The sequence below is a fragment of the Acanthopagrus latus genome, chromosome 2, assembly GCF_904848185.1.
Source record: "Acanthopagrus latus isolate v.2019 chromosome 2, fAcaLat1.1, whole genome shotgun sequence".
Taxonomy (NCBI): domain Eukaryota; kingdom Metazoa; phylum Chordata; class Actinopteri; order Spariformes; family Sparidae; genus Acanthopagrus; species Acanthopagrus latus.
The window spans coordinates 6327755-6344943 of record NC_051040.1 but is presented as its reverse complement, the minus strand read 5'-3'; the positions used below and the strand labels follow the sequence as shown (position 1 = coordinate 6344943).

Here is a 17189-nt window from a genome sequence, read left to right as displayed (position 1 = left end):
AGCTAGAATAGTGACATTAAAATTTGGCACTGAAAACTAAACCTGAACAGAAAAAGGGAAATACTGACAAAGATATAATTTTCATATATTCTTTTTGTATTTTGATGTGATATTAAATAATAATCTTCTGACTTTTGTCCAGTTTTCAGGTTTGTTTTCAATGCATACTTATAAATCCCAGGGGAACAGGGAGAACATTATCCCCCGTTCTTGGCAAAACATGATCCACCCCCACAATATATTACTATAAACACTATGTCAATTCCATAACATTAGTAACATGCAATAAAAGCACTTGTACACACAATGCTGTGAGAATCTGAGGCTGTAGTTGACAATTTAACAATTAGTAGTCTAACAAAGGATGTGTTGCACATTTCTTTACGACTCGCACTGGATACAATAGAAACACATCTATAATAGTCTCCTGTCTTCAGTTTTTCTGCACTGAATTATGAATTGCGCTCTTTACGTTTGCAAGAGGTTAGCTGATGTTTGCCATCAAACCGCAGTAACATTTACCAATGTTTGCAGTGACAAATTACAACTGAGGAAGAAACTGAAACAAGTTCAGTTGCCTACGATACCACACTTCCTTCATCAACGTGTAAGAATGTAGTTTTTTAATGGCAGTGTGACAAAGTGTTCCTCAGCAGAACTAAGGAACTACTTTTGGTGTCCCCCACGGGAATTGACCTTGAGAGAATTACATTTAGCTGTCTCTCAACACTCCCGATTTTCGCTAGTCTTCCTATTTTTAACCCTTTCTCCCGCTGTGCTCCCAACCCCGCCTGACTTGTGTCATCGTCCCTTGCACTCGCTCAAGACCTCCGCTCCACTCCACTTGTCGGATGACACGGGTCCCAGGAAGAAGAACTACGCCTCAAAATGTCACTCCACTTGGTGCGAGACCTTCCCCTTTACTGACATTTTACCCCCAGTCTCATCTGCTCATCCACTTGCCTCAACTGTGCAGACTGTAGTGCTGCATCATTTTATCCTCCCTCTTGTTTTATTTGAAGGTCTACCTGGCAATGATGACTCCTCTCTCTCTCTCTCAGAACGTTTTTATTTATAAAAACATAAAAATATTCCTCTTTTTTATAGCCTGATGTTGGCAGTTATGCAAAGTTAATGTTAGCTCTTGTCCCTGTTTCAATGCCAAATATCATTTTCGATGCCAAAATTTTATGTTAGTGTTTGGCCCCATAAACCCTGGGCTGGGTGCTCTTCAATACACAAGGAAATAACACATTTAAATTTGGAATCTTTTAAGAGGCAAGAGTTTATCCGGCTCTGAAAACAGTTATGAATCATGAGTTACAGATGAGGTGTCTCCTAGTTGCAAAATATATATATATATATTTTTTTTTTAAATCAGTGACGCTGATTCCTCCACCTCTTTAGTTAAATTTGGTGTACACCATGGCTCGATTCTGGGACCAGCTTAATTCTCATTACATAATCAGCTACAGAGATTCGCTTGCAGTACTCCATAGTGATAGGCAGTCAATGTATGTGAATATAACATACAGTAAATGTTTTGTTTTGTGTTTTGTACTTCTTAAGATTAGATGGTGTACCTATCTCAGAATATTAATCTCTTTCTTGTCATTTCAACTGTTGTACTGTTCTTGACCTTCAATACAAGACAAAATAAAATCTTAGTTTTCTGTCTAGGGTCTATGGAAAGAGAGTACTGTGTGCTGTACAGTTGGAAGCACCTTTATCTGTTTTAGCAAACAAGCGGACAATCAGTTCCAGTTAGGCTTTTGACCAGGACTAAGTGAGACAGGCATATAACAGCCACTCTGGCAGTAATTCACTTTTTTCAAAACTGTCGTCAAGATTTTATCGATAAATTTAATGGATTGTCAAAGCCTTGCCCTCGGCTATGCATCTGACCTTTTGGCCCCTCATGAGTCAGAGTGCAGCTTTAACACCACAGGCAGGGCTCTTGGCAGTTGCTAAGTCTAGGCTCAAGATGAAAGATGACTGGATTTCACTGTCAGGACACCTAGGCTGTGAAATGTCCTGCCAGACAAGCTCAGACTGCTAAATCAGTGCCATCTTGTAAAATCACCTCAAAATATCCTAGCTTAACAAAGAGGCATTCATAAATTCAGATTGAGCTTGTTTCTACTGGTTGTTTGGCAGACATTTTTTAAACTTATGTTTATAAATATTGAGGAAAATGTGGATATTTGTTTTTTTGTTTTGTTTTTTTGTTTTATTCAAATGCTGTCGCACAATTAATACATAGAGTTACACAAAATATTAAGTGTGGTAAGAGCAATAGTGTGAGTTAGGTCATGCAGATGTGTCAAGGGAAATAATTGCTGATTAATATATTAATTCATTTTTTATTCTATTTTGCAATACAGTTATTGCAGAGGGACATGAGTGAGCAGAGGGAACAATGAGAATTTAACACGAGACAAATTCAAATCCGTGAAGCCAGTGTATAAATGGCTTCTGAATTATGCTCAGTTGTCCATTTATAACCAACAAACCAGCACATTTCAATATGTTTTCAATCTATTATATCATCGCAGTGCTGAGAACAACAGTATACTCAAGTCATAATGACATCCAGGAGAATCTGCTTCACTCAGACTGGCCTTGGTGATAAAAACCTTTTTTATGGCAACCTGGGAGCTATAACAGTGCAAATGTGCTGGGTTTCACAGGAAAACATGGAGGTTTCGTTCTAACCAATCCAAATTTAACAGATTCAATTTCAACTTTAATTTAAGAAGAACAAAACTTTGGTACTTAATTCTTTTCATTTCTTCTTTTTAGCTTTGACTTTTAAAAAGCCAGCCGTGGACAGGTGTTGTGAATTAGCACTTTGACCGTGGCAGCACCAATTTTACTCTGTCCATATCAAATAACTAAACTAAACTAAACTAAACTAAAGGGCAAAAACATATTCACAACAATAGAATTTTTTTTTACAGCACAATGCATCTCATTGACCATCTACATAATTTCATTACGGATGCATGAAATGAAAGCAAACTTAGTGTATCACCATGCTTGCAGTGCAGCGTGGTTGTTAATCAAACCTTTATTTCAGTGGTGCCACTGTGGTTTCAGTATTGGCCTGGACTGAAGAGCTGATGTTTCCAACTGTACAAGTACTGCAGCTCTAACACTGTATGCATGTTTAGATACTGCATGTTCTTGTAAATTAAATGTTTATTTTTTCTGTATGAAATTATTACCAATATTACCTTTGTACACATACAGTTGATACTGCATGTAAGTGTAGTGTAGTTAATTATAGCTACTGCATTGTTTCCCTGTGTTTTGTCATCGTTTAAATAAATAGAACAGAACTTCCATGCCATCATCACCTGCTCACCTGAAAATTAGGTTAATATGTATCACTTGCTAGGTCAAGCATACTGTAGGTGTACTTTGCTCTACAGCACACTTTTGTTCCTTTGAACTTTACAACTACTCACTGAAATTAAATTAAAAAGTGAACAAATCTACAGCTGATCCCCCGAGTCCTACACTTTGACTCTGCATCATTAATAGGGCACTGTCAGACATGTGTGTTACCACAGAGCCAGACTGGATGTAACAGTAATAATCTCAGGATGTTTCCTACAGTATTTTAAACTCATTCATTGGAGAATCATAGAAGGAAAGGATAACCAGCAGAAATGTGATCAAAAATGGATCAAAGCTGAGTATTTTTCGACTGTAAACTTGATGCAGCAGCCCAGAAAGACCCGTAATCAGGCCTGAGAGTGTCTGTCACAGGCTGTCCAGATAATGGCCCCCTGCCACATGATTCTCCACAGTAGTATTGATATTATCGCCGAGTATACCATTTGGGTGGTCTTCCAGCCAACACTAACAACACAGTTCCCTCAAATGGATTGAAGTGGATTAGATTAATGCTGACCCTTCCGTGGAGGACTAGTGGAAATGAATAAATGCAATCCTCCAATCTAAAACTCTTAAACCAGTTCACATAATGTGTCAAGAAAACTACTAACCATTTCCACCAAATATATGTCCACTTTTAAGCCTATTCTTATCACATTCTGGTGTGTACATTACTGTAATAATGAGTATATAATAAATACATTATGTCAAGATGTTCCAGACAAAAGCAGCATCCACTGTTGATGGCAGCCCTGCTTCTTGCTTTGGAAACAGCAAAACTGTGAATTTCTCAGCACATTAATATTCCATACTGTGTGGTCCTGGACCTTTGAAGCATATCATGTCAACAACATGTTCCATTCACTAGAGTCCAAATAAGACCACTTCAGAAAATTCGGGGCTAGATGTTGCCTGTATGCAGAATACCAATGCATGCAAACCCCTTCTGTGGTTACTGTCTGCCGCAATTTTAGAACCAACTGCTTTGTAAGTAGCTGGTACAAATTGCCTCTTTATTTAGCACATATGATAGAACTTGAAAGGCTCATGTGAGCAGGGGGAGTGAAGTTATATGTGACAATGATGAAACATACAGTATCTGTTTATCTCAACAGAACAAGAAAAGAAGAAACAAAGAACTTCAGATTTCAACTAAAATATGTAAAAAGCCAAACGCACCACAAAAGACATATTCATGCACACAGACACATTAAAAAAAGGATTATACAGAGGTGATGCAAACACCATGATGAATGGGACCACACCTGTCATTTAAATAATATCTGAATATAAGAAGCTTGCTGACACACTCATTAACTACCTTATAGTGTTGATAAAGGAAATGGTTTGAGAGGGAAGGGTTATGAGGGAAGATAACACAGGCTGTTTTTATCAACCGGTCCGTGAAGTAACCCCCATCATATCTGATTGTTTTCACCTAGAATGACCTTTTCTGAGCAGTCTTAAGAGGGAAAAACATATTTCATGTAATTTATTTCTGTAATGACTCAAAGGTCAAATCTGTCACCAAAAACAATCATTTACGCTGACAGTCTAATTTTAGCAGGAATGCCTCTTATGTTTACGGCAAACCTGCTGATCTGAGGCACTCAATAAGCAGTGCCATTTTAAAAGCCATCAGCCCAGTTGATTGGAGAGATTTAAGCAACTATTTAAGGGCAGCAGCTAATTAGCACTACATCTGATCCATTAACTGAAGCTAATCTGTAAATTACCTGTCCAAAGTGATCCATGTTTGAAAACTGTACAACTACTGCTCTGAACTTCGCCAGCTTTAGATAATGTCACCACTTAAAATCAACAGGGGACATTTGAAATCTGACTATACGGGCCGTCCAATACGCAATTCATTCAGTCATAGAAAATCCATATGTAATTATGGTAAAAGCAAAGGCTGTGATTACTTTTGCTCAGATTAGTAATGCACTCCATGTCACTCTCTGTCTTCTGCACCCCTCTATCATCTGGCAATAAAGCACAAAGAGGCTATAGGAGACAAAACATGTTGAGGTCACTCCTGAACAAAAATGGATTCAATACAGCTGCTGTTTCTCTACTGCCATTTTAATTCCAGGTGCAAATAGCTTCTGGATGCTTTTTGCAAAATCAACTGTGAATCTTTTTCGCATTAAATGTGCCCATCTGTGTGGAGCCTTATCGAGACACATCCGACTGCATGCACTGGGATGATAGTGGCTTTCTACCATGCTTCCATCTGCTGTAAACAAGAACATTTCACAGCAGATCAGGCATAATGTACTTATTGTGATGACCCCATCGCCATAGGACAACTGTGTGTCGGCTCGGTATTGTACTCATTGTCAGCACCGACAGTGTGATCTTAAATGATGCAGTCAGTTGATTGAGCTGTTACAGAGCTCGATGAAGCCTGTTAGAAAGGAAATAACCAAGACAGAGTGAGCTGTCTGTCAGCTTTACCCTCCGTCAAAAAGGACATTTGGTGCCTGTTACTGAGTAGCACCTGAGCAAAAGTGAACCTCCCTTGGCTCAGAGGTGGTACTGAGCGCCGTCCTCCCCTGTGATTTGCCACAGTGGGGGAGCTAGGGGGAAGGTGGAAGGGGGGTGGACAATCAACAGAACTGGCAATAAATTTCCCAGCTGGGGGAAACTCTTAGCAGTGTTTTTTTCTGCTGTGCAGGAAAAAAAAGGAAAGAGGAAAGTGGCAATACATCAGCTTCAGAAAGTGGGTCAGAAATACTGTACTGTCTCCAGGTGAAACAGGAAATTACATGTTCAACTGGTGTTACTTACTGGTGCCTCAAATGAACTTCGGGATTTTTTTTTTTTCTTTCGTTTCTTTCTTTTTTTTTTGTCAAATCCTGGCACTTTGGTGCATTCTGCTGCAAACAGACAGATAAAACCAATAAACAGCACACAGTCAATGGAGTCATGAACAAATGGCAGCAATGAGACAACAATAAGAAAATGCTCAAAACAGTGATCTACCAAACTCCAGAGACTGCTGCTAACAGACTGATGAATGCTTTAATTAATGGGAATACAGTGGAACACAGGCCTGATTGTGATTCATGCGGCATATTTTCGCAATAACCACAGGTATGGATTTCCTTTAAGATGTTGTGGAGACAAGAGGTGGGGATGAATGAGACTAGTTACAACATGCTCTTCAAATATTGCGTGCAAGGACTGTTGTGTGAAATAAATATGCTGCTCAATAGCATATTTCTCAATAGCATATGCTGCTGATGTTCAATAAAACCTTATCACTCTGAGAATCCTTGCCTTGTCCGCTTTATATGCAACATCCCCTCTATCAGGAACACTTTATAGGAAATGCTGTGAAATTCACATTCAACCTGCCTGAACGTGCCCTTCATCATTGATATAAAACAGATTGCACAAACAACCTCTATTATCTCTGGTTAATGTTTTACCTCTGCCATGTGGTTCATTGGTGGGAGAGTTACTGCATTTTGGTCCCATTTGCTTTCCAAAAATCACTGTAACAAGTTGCCTTGCTGCTTCTAGCTGGAAAACACGAGTTCAGGATGGCCATGAAATGTTCTCTCATGAAGCAGTTTACTCTCTTTACGCAGTGTCTACACTTTAAAAAATGACTCTGCTTTTCTCTGCAGTGGCGCTGGTCGGAGCACATGCTCAGATCAAATCTATTCAGAAGGTCTTGGTGAATAAATCCAGGAGTATGTTGTCAATACAATGACAACTGCCAGGATGATTATCATCCTGGCTTGTAGGCCTAACATTTTTCTCAACAGTTACTCAACAAATTACATTGTAATTATTAGCATGCAATAGGAAAGCTGACAAAATCCATTAATCAATATTCAAGACTGATACATGTGGTTATATTCATTATCTCCATTGTTATTAATACAAGTTATTAACTGTAATTAGAGTGCTGAAAGTGCTGTTGAAAAAGGCTTCCCAATGCTGAACTAGATTCCAGAGGTGTGAATGCTGAATGTGTATCTTCTGTTAATTAAAAACTAGCCCCCTAATTACTTCTGTAATTAGAAAACACTGCATTCTCAAAAAGGGGGGAAAAAAGGTGTTCATTTGTGAACATTAACATTAATCAGCCGGTTTGGTTTAAGTCATGTTGGAAAAACAAACAAGGGAAACAAAAAAAACCTCACAAACAATTAACAAAAAGACACAGTCCTAAATAATGTGTAAACTGTACGATATTAGTAAAGCTTTTAGAACATTTGCTTTCATTTCACTGTACAACACAGGAAACACAAAAGTAAGCTCCTTAAATTTCAACGTGGTAAAGCAAACAAGCCAGACCAACTAGCAAACTATACAGTATAACCATACAGGTAGAGTCACTGAGATGCTGAGGTATCCAGCGTGAGCAATAACAGAAAATGTATATCCACTATGAAAGGAAGAGGACCTGCAAATCATCGAATATACTGCAGGATGACTTTTTTTTCTCAATAGGTAAAGGTAATTTGTGGGTGTGCAGCAACAAAGAAAAAAAATCCCCACGAGAGCTTTATTTCTCTACTCAGTGCATAATAAATCTGAAAATGATCATTTATTAGGCAATAGATCAATTTCAATGGCAATTGAATGAATATCTATGCCAGCAAATATCGGGACAAAGCATTAACTACTGAAGGGCAGCAGTAAAATAAAAGAATGAGAAGCAGGCTGGTCACCAGAAGGTCTCCAGTTTGCCTGCACAGTATGTCTGAGAAAATCTGGGTTGGGAGACAAATGAGAAACAGTCTCCTCCCTCATCTACCGCTGAGGTGTCCTTGAACCGGGAACAACCCCCCAGCAGCTCCAGTGGAGCTGCACGGTGGCCAAATAGAGGAGAAGCAAGACTGGGTGAGGCAGGCAGCTCCCTGGTGTGAACATGTGAATCTATACATATGTGACGCAGGTTGTATCTGAGAGGGAGACACAGATTCAGATAGGTCTTCATTTAATGACTGGCCACAGATGGATTCACAAGTGTATTTCACAATTTATATGTAAATTACCTTCTTCACACAAATATTTTCCAGTGCACACAAAACTGTATTGTTGTATCAATGCAAAAAAAAAAAAACACATTTGGAGAAAGAAGGCTTAAAAAAAACTATTTCTGATGCACATAAAGATTTCTTCATTGAACCGATATTCACAAACTGCTTGTCACGCGTGAACTTCACTGCATGAGTGGGTTTTTTTTTGTGACTTCCCTGTAATGGCTTGATTCACATTTTTTTTTTTTTTTTTTACAAGGGAACCATCTGGAGCCGATCAAATCGCTCCTTCAGTTTCAGTCAACCTCACAAGTAAAGATTCGAGGGTTTGATTTAATGTGATAACACAGTAATACATTTGTGCAGTTTGCACATTTGAACACAGGGATGGACATCAAACAGCTGCCCAGAGGTCAACATCTACACGGTGTCTGGTGGCTGCTCCAGGACCCAGAGAAGTGTGCCAGGCTTTGATGCCAATTTGACATAGTGGTCAACTCTTTAATTTAAATGTCATGTGATCCACACTGGCCCAGAGAAACTTTTTCCTGTAAGCTTACATCGTGAAAGACAGATAATTTTAGGGTTCGGGTGATAACATTTGGGAAGTCTGGAAGAGTTGCACAACTCAATTATTTTATCCTCATTAAGGTTTGTCGAGGGCTGAACTGGAAGTCAACCAGTTTACCCAGCTAGGCCCCTGGTATGTATGAATACATCACAGCAATTTCTTCACACTGGGAAGTGGCTTTTTTTGGTTTCATGCATCACGGAGCAGCTCTCATAGGAATGAACAGGGTCATCTCTGACGCTGATGCTCCCCACAGGAAGAGATAACTCTCGTGTCATTTTTGATTTAACATGTTTGAGTTATAAATGTTTGCTAGCCGGCTTATATTGTCAGTTATCTTTATATAGATAACTGACAATAGCTAACATCACTAACTTATCAGCAGCAGCTGTCTGACGTCCTCTCTCTCCTTTTTTTCTAATGCATAACTGCAGACTGTGTAGGTGTCATTAAATATGATCACATTAATTCAGACCCCCGAATCAAGACTTACACAGAAGAAGATATCTGATGATTGATTTACAAATACACTTTCTCCAAACATCAGCTGGGAGATCTTAAAAAAAACACCCACCACATGTTCACACATGTCAAGCAGTTCATGAATACAGGTTCTACCATCTGTTTATAAATGTAACATCCAGATCTGTCTGTGGACTCCTATTACATTATTTAAAAGGAGAAATATTTGTGCATGCTACAGAACTACACTTGTATTCAGAACCTCCTTTTTTGAAATACTAAAAAAAGAAAAAAAAATGATTGAGGTTTCTGTGTTCTCTGTAAGAATCATTTATATATAAATAACAAAATACTGTGTGCATTCATTGACATCAGCATCCATCTGCTCTCTTAAAGAGCAACATGTTCAGTCCATTTTTCCTGGAAAAATAAAGGTAAAAAAAGCCCAGAAAGCTTTGCAGCAAGAAGTGTATGTTAATGCTTCCCAGGCTGTTGGTGGGAGATAAAAGGGTGATACAAACATTGTTTATTGGGAACTGTGAGCAACATAAATCATGTAGCAAGAAAATGGAGGCAATAACTCACCTTTCGCTTTGCTTTTTGTCCCAGCCACTGATAGCATGAAGGGGTAAAGCAAGGAAACAGCAGGTTAGATAGGTAGTATGAAGGAGTAACATTGATGGCATGATGATTATTTACTTCACCCGCAGTGACAGAAAGTCAGATTAAATGCTGTGAGTGTGGAAATGTTAGTACTGTAGTCGGTATAAATTCATATCACACCCTGCATGATATATCAAATATTAAAAGAGACAGAAAAAACATGATTCACTAATTAAACCCTATAACAAGCTGAATCATATCATTAATTCTGAATCATGTACAAAACAGGCATCTGTTGCTGGAAGTCTACAGGACAGAACACATAGTCATTAAAAATTATAGTAATTTTCACATATAGACAAACTAAAAAATTAGGGTTCATTTGGTCAATTAAACTGAGACTGACATACATTTTTTCATCTTTTACATTTTACATCTTTTCATGCATTTGTATATGATATATATGGTCATGCTTATCTGTTATGGTAACACACATTTATTGTGAAACTTTAGAACAGGGGCATTACAAAGCTTTTATGTAGCATTTACTGGGACAAACAGAGCAGACAAATGAAAACCCCAATGTCATAATTTAAAATGAATATGGATAAAAATTCAGCTTTTAAGGATGTCGAGCTGCGCTGAACCGGGACGTTCCTACTTTGAGATATCAGTGTGTAACTAATTACATTTCAAAAGTACAAAACCCATGTGCAACTTGTTTTTATGATACCAAACGATAACATTTCCCTTATCTGCTTCAATGCAGAATGGAAATAGAACCAAAATAGAAAAAATGGCCAAAGTAGTAAATAATGAGTGTAAAATACAATTTCCTCACAATGCGTCCTATTGCAGCTGCAAGTTTATCTTATATGATTTAAAGAGCTAAAGGATCGTAGAATATAGCAAATAATTCAAACAATTAAGCGCTGTAAAATTGCTAATCGCGACAAAATTTTCTCCTTACGGCCTAATCTCTCTGACGGTGCCTGGGAAGAATTCTGCTCAATAACTTTCAATTTTCACCTTCTGCACAAATTACATGCTACTTAGGACGACTTGGCAGATTGGTAAACAATTTCCTTTCATCATCACTCGAGAGACAGCTGCTTTGTTTGTCCCCAGTGGCTACATAAAGGAAGGTGCTTAGCTGTCTTTCAGGTAAAGACACTTAGTTGGGTGTAATGAGGACAGAACATTGTTACCAAAGGCTTCAGACTAGAAGAGATTAACAGTACATTTCCCGGTAAGCTTTTAGATTTTGAAAAGGACTCATTGCGTAAACTGCTAAATCAGCGCTGAATGGTAATTATAAGTAGAACTGTGTGCCCAACATAAGACAAAAGCAGCATCCGCCACATAAACAGCCCAGTCCCCAGCACGTTGCCACCCTCCAACCTAAAATACAACACCATGTCTGTGGTGGTAAAAACCCTGTTCAGCTTTTTTAATGTTCAAAAACCTGAAAAGAGCTGAGGTACACTGAGAGTTTGGCTTCTGTTCACAAGAGGGAATGGCTCACATGCTTCCTCGGAGGGATGATTCTAGTATCGCTTGTCTTTTAATGAGAATATATCACTAACTGCCTGTTTACATCAGGTGATTGTCACTGCTCAGTAACTTTATGGGTATCTTTGATTTCATGGGTAGTCAAACACATAGAAGCAGGAGAGTGGCATCACAGAAAAACAAGAGAAAACACACAAAGCAATCAAAATTCAACATTCATATTTGGATTTTTCCCCGGGTCATAAGACGGCAGGGGAAGGATCAAACCGACCTCAAAGATCGGCTGGAGCAGCAAAGTTTGGATTTCTGTCTTTGTACTCACACAAATGTAATTCTTGGAAATACTGTAGACTTTATGGGAAACCTCCTGAGGAAATATTCTCAGCGGACAACATTTGCCCCAGATGTTACATATTTACAGCAGACATCAGCGAAACAGAAAATCCTGCATGAACAGGACCCTGAAGGTAAACCCACTGCTGGTTGTCTTACATATTACAGTGCAGGAGGGTATACTAATTTACAGCTCACATCTGATTTCTCAGGGAGTGTTAGTGTAATATTGCTTGTAGGAGCTATAGATAAAGTGCTTCTGAAACTAAGTATTATTCTTTGTGTTTTCATGCAAACATGCAAATTGTACTTCTACTCGTATTATCTATTCTATTTCATAAAATTTGTAATGTCTTGCTTTTCAGTAGTAAGAATTCCTGGCAATGTGGCAAATTGGAGTTTTTCATGTAAAAAAGTGGCCTGTCATTTAGCCATTTCTTTTGTTCACCCTGAGTGAAGCTTCTGACAGCCCTGAAGGTGAAACAGGACTAGAGGTTTTCCTTGAAAAGCCTTGACCAAATCTGCACCGACTGGAGGTCACACAGTGTGCTGTTTCTTGTGGATGTGCTGGTTGACTGACAAGAGCACTTCTTAGCTCCTTGAGAAATAAGCTCCTCTCGTAGTATTTACCTCTCCTCCACCTCTGGTCTACAAAAGCATCGTGTGCTGACACATCCTGTCTATTACAGGGCCGCTGTTCCTCTTCCAGCTGGAGGTGCTGGTGACATTGTTCACACTATGTCCACCTTATTTGTTTCTGTTGTTGTCAAGGATAATTTTAGGCTACTTATCATCCCTCTGCTGCTCAAAGTTGCCTCTGTATTCAACATGCTCATCAGTGCTGGATTCATGTGTTTCCCTGCCGCTGATATTTGAGAACTGCTGGGCATCCATCATAACAGTAATGACATGTTTGCAGAGAAGGCTATTTGTGAGGTGAGGCTGTGTGTCCGGGTATGTATTTGGTGTTCGTTGGTACCTTCAGTATTAGGTAGGCTGAGGCTGAAAGACCGTCCTACGATCTGCATTTTTTTTTCTCACAAAGCCTATTTAACATGTTTCTTTATTTCTTTTCCAAGGCCAGGCCAGACATTAAATAAAAGTAGTGATCATTTGGCTCATTACAATACCTAAAGCTGAGGGTGGAATGAAGCATTGTGAACATTTTCTGCCTTGAAAATAGGTCAGTGTTAAACCTGAAGTCTGGAGGAAGGACAAAATGTTTATCTATAAAAACAGGTCATTTCTTGGTGATCCTTGAACAAGCTTTTATCTGATGAGGAAACTGGGAAGACCAAACAAGTAACCTATGCCACTCCACTATCTAATGGAAAATTCATTGTTTTTGACACTCATTAATCTTTCTGTATGCTCCCAAGCCTGCGCCTCTTCCTATTTTCTCCTTACGTGGAAGTTATTAATCTCTGACTCCCTCTAAATTTAATAGTGTTGACAAAGTCAGACACCATGATAAGATTCTCCTTGCTGTGAACTGGAAATGTTTGCACGCACATGGCAAGCATATCAATGTATTCTATCTGAAAAGTATAACGCTTTGACATTCCTAAGAGGACTTTCACGGAAAATCAATAACGGGGCACATAACAACACACTTCTCTGTAAGAATGTCAACGTGTTTAACACATTTATCGTGTGGTTTAATGCTTGAGTGCATTTATTAAACACTTCATAGAGATACTGCAACCCCTACCCAGTTTTGCTCGGTACGGTAAGTTACAGCCTATCATTTTAAAATTTTTTATATATATATATATATATATAATAAAATGAAAAAAAAAAGCCTACAGTTTTTAATTTATGGTTAAAATTCTAATGAGCCTTATCGGCTTTCTCAGAAACACAATTAGAAGAAAATGAAATAGAAGCTCTGGAGCTGCTCTGATGTAAACAAATGAAGTATCACCTGGAGATTTGCACCCCTTTTGTTGGTAACATTTCAGGATCTCATACTGTACCATCATCTTCATTATGATGACAAAGTGACTCTCAGAAAGCAATAACATTAACATAAAATTGCATAGAAGCAGAGCCATTGTCACAGTTTACAGCTTTACAGTTTTTTTTGTACCACATTCAGCAAACTTTCACCATGTTCGTGACTCTGAGGCAGTGTAAAGGTAAAAAGTCAGTCGAAATAATGTAATTATATTAGTTTGGAAAGGCAACAAGTGGAGAGCAGCTGCTAATTAAGACTCCTGAACACTGAAAACCTACAGATTTATGTAGAGTACAGGGAAGTACATTGGACAATTAATGCAAAATGGTAAATACATTCTCATTAGAGGATTCATGACTAAGTTCAAGGAAGGATAAAACAATGTGTTACTGCATGTGAGAAGTCTAGTCATAGTTAGTAATTGAGTACATTTCAAATGTTTTCTGTAACGATAATGACTCTGTACCTACAAAGTTTTCATGCCCACCTCTAAAATTAAGAACAGTAAAAAGCAAAACATTGTTATTTGCCTTAGTTTGATAACACTTGTTAATTTGTTTCCTAGGAAACAGTGCATCATTACTGATTACCTAAGTTGGCATGAATAATATGCTCCAATAAACAATAAATAAAGTTTTGTAACAGTACTGTTTCACTGCCTGACGACTGGGATTTCAAAATCCACTTGTCGTTTTGACCTGAGTAGAAAAATGGCAACACAAGAGTTGGCTCAGAAAATAACTGCACGGGGAACAACAGCTTACATAGCATTACCCAACGACCTCAGTGAAGACAAGCACACCTTGAGAGAAAAAAGACATTGACAAAACCAAAGGGATCCCACACGAGACGGATGACTGCAATATGTACTGGAAGAAAAAAACAATAAAATGGATAATAGCATATCAGTGACAATGAGATAAGAACCTAATAAGAGGAAGAGAAAAACAATGAGGCAGAAAGATGGGACTTTGGCTGGCATGGCCACCAGAGGCCAGTCTGCTTGTTTGCTGCATTTGCATCATGAGAGGCTCAAAGGGCAACAGAATGAAGTCCATTCATTTATGTGTCAGACTTATTTCTGAAGTGGGGATGCGGGTGTGTAACGAAGCAATATTGGCTGGTCCCTGTGGTGATTAGTTTAACCGACCACTGAGAGGTTTGTCCTCTAACACAGTGAGAGTTGGCCTCTGTCCCTCAGCTGGCCATCACTGGGGTCACTGCTCTCCCTCTGCCAGTGTCACACGACAAACACTCCTGGGACAACAGGGCTGTAAGTAACCCTTTGACAGGAAAGCACTTCATCATATTCAGCTCACACACACACACATACTCACAAGTGGAATCATAAGTTTAATAGCAGCTCTGGGCTGCTGCGCATGTTGGTGGCTGTTAAACAGCAGCAGCAGCAGCAGCAGCAGCAGCAGCAGCAGCAGCAGCAGCAGGTAAGTGAAATTTTTGAGCTTCAAAACACAGAAATCTTGTAAGATAACATCAGTAATTTCCTCTCTCTAACTCAAGTTTTTGTATTTTAATCTGATGGTTTAGGGCTGCATAACAATTATTTATTTTATCATTCAATCTGTCAATTATTCTTTTATTCATTTTTCAGTTCATAATAATTTAGAAAAATGAACACCACAATTTCTAAAACATTTCAATCAATGGTTAAATCACGTGTTAATTAATTAGGACATAAATAGAAAATGTATAAGATAATCGTTCCAGTGTAAGGTTGATGCTTCCCCTCTTATACAGCCACTGAACAAGATTTCTGCTGACTGTGCATAGCAAACACTAGAGACTTTTATTAGAGCAAATACAGAGAATTTCTAGCATCTCATTAAAAGCAAATTCGTTTTCTTTCAGCCAATCACAATAGATCAACACAAAGCTGTGAGTGGTAACAGACAAGTGGAAACTTTGGAAGTGAAATCTTTTAGACATGAGGCGATGCAGCAGGTAAAGTTCAACAGCTGTAATATCCTCTCACCTGTGTCCTGTGAATAATTTAGAGTTTGGTGGATTATTGATGAGGCTGAGCTGTAAGAAATGGTCAGTGCCTCTAGCTTTTTTACTGGGATAACACCGAATAAGTTACCAGATTAAAAGGGCCAGCTCTTCCACAAACGGCAGTGACTCCTTTCAGAGCAACACGGGCATGCTCGCCTTTCTCCAGGCAGCACACGCTGCTTCAGAGGCTTGTCTCTCTGCTGTTGGTCCAATGAAAACCCCACAGTTTAAACACACCTCTAAAGCTCTGTGAAGGTAGCATTACGGGCACATATATTGTACCTCCCGAAGAAACCCCAAACCAATTCCTTCTTCAATTTTCTCCTCTTGTCTCTACTGCGTTTCCATCGGAGCACTACATGTTACGAAAGCCTGCGAGTGTCCCTCCACTTAGAGCAACACAAGCATGAGAAAGGCAAACCAGAGTAAATGAGAAAATGTGTTTTCACACAGCAATGGCATGCTGTCACACTGGTATTGTAAAAAAATAAAAAATAAAAAAATAAAAACTCAACATGCAATCCTTGTTCACGGTAATGGAGGCTGTCAGTAAAACCTGAACTGCCCTTCAATCCAGACAGTAACACAGCAGTTTATTTTACTTGTGTTCCTTCATCGATTCCTGGTATTAAAAAACTGCAATTTTTTGACCACTCACAGACAACACACACATTAGTCTAACAGCAAAATACTGCATGATAATGTTTTCTGCAATGTAAAGAAAATTAACGAAACGTTGAAAAAAGGTTCATGAGTTAAAGCAGAGCTGCCAAATGGCCCAACGCAGTTTGAATAACACCACTTAATATTTTTTTCAGACATTTTCAGCCGTTTTGTCAGAAACAGGCTTTTTTTTTTTTTTAGGAGACCTGCAGTCACCTGCAAGTGACCAAAAACCTGCTATTATTCACGGGAAGCGGGACCATTTCCATTCGTGATCGTGGCAACCAAAAGAGGTATTCCAAACCAAACCATAATTTTTTTCCTAACCAAGTGGTTTCTGTGCTTAAACGTAAGCAGAAAATAAGCACAGCATGGTAACAAAAATCGGAAAATTCAACCCGTCCAGTTCTAACTTATCTGTTGTTTTCCAGAAACATACTTAACTCACTATAATTCTGGCGATTGGGCTGGTGTTTAAGAGTCTCTATAAGAAAAGTCCAGTTGTATTCATACATTTTAACGTGAAAATGTTAAATATTGTACCTATAAGACCATTATTTAATATCCTATGTTCTCTAAATTGGCTTTTTATCATTAATCTTCTAAGACACAATAGGGTGTCTTAACTGACAGCACCACCATTTTAATGCGCTCATGGGTTTTTAAGTCT

The 17189-nt window shown here is 38.6% G+C and overlaps 1 protein-coding gene across 3 annotated transcripts in view; it reads right to left on the bottom strand.

Moving 5' to 3' along the window:
* The window catches only part of cadm2b (cell adhesion molecule 2b), a 139603-nt gene that overhangs the window by 33602 nt on the left and 88812 nt on the right, over positions 1-17189 (bottom strand). For 2 of the 3 annotated variants that reach the window (XM_037087832.1, XM_037087841.1), the window contains exon 2: positions 10024-10050. The exons of the other annotated variant lie outside the window; for it this stretch is intronic. In XM_037087832.1, the coding sequence (XP_036943727.1) occupies positions 10024-10050 (27 nt within the window). The remainder of the gene's footprint in view (positions 1-10023; positions 10051-17189) is intronic. 3 annotated transcript variants of the gene reach the window in all.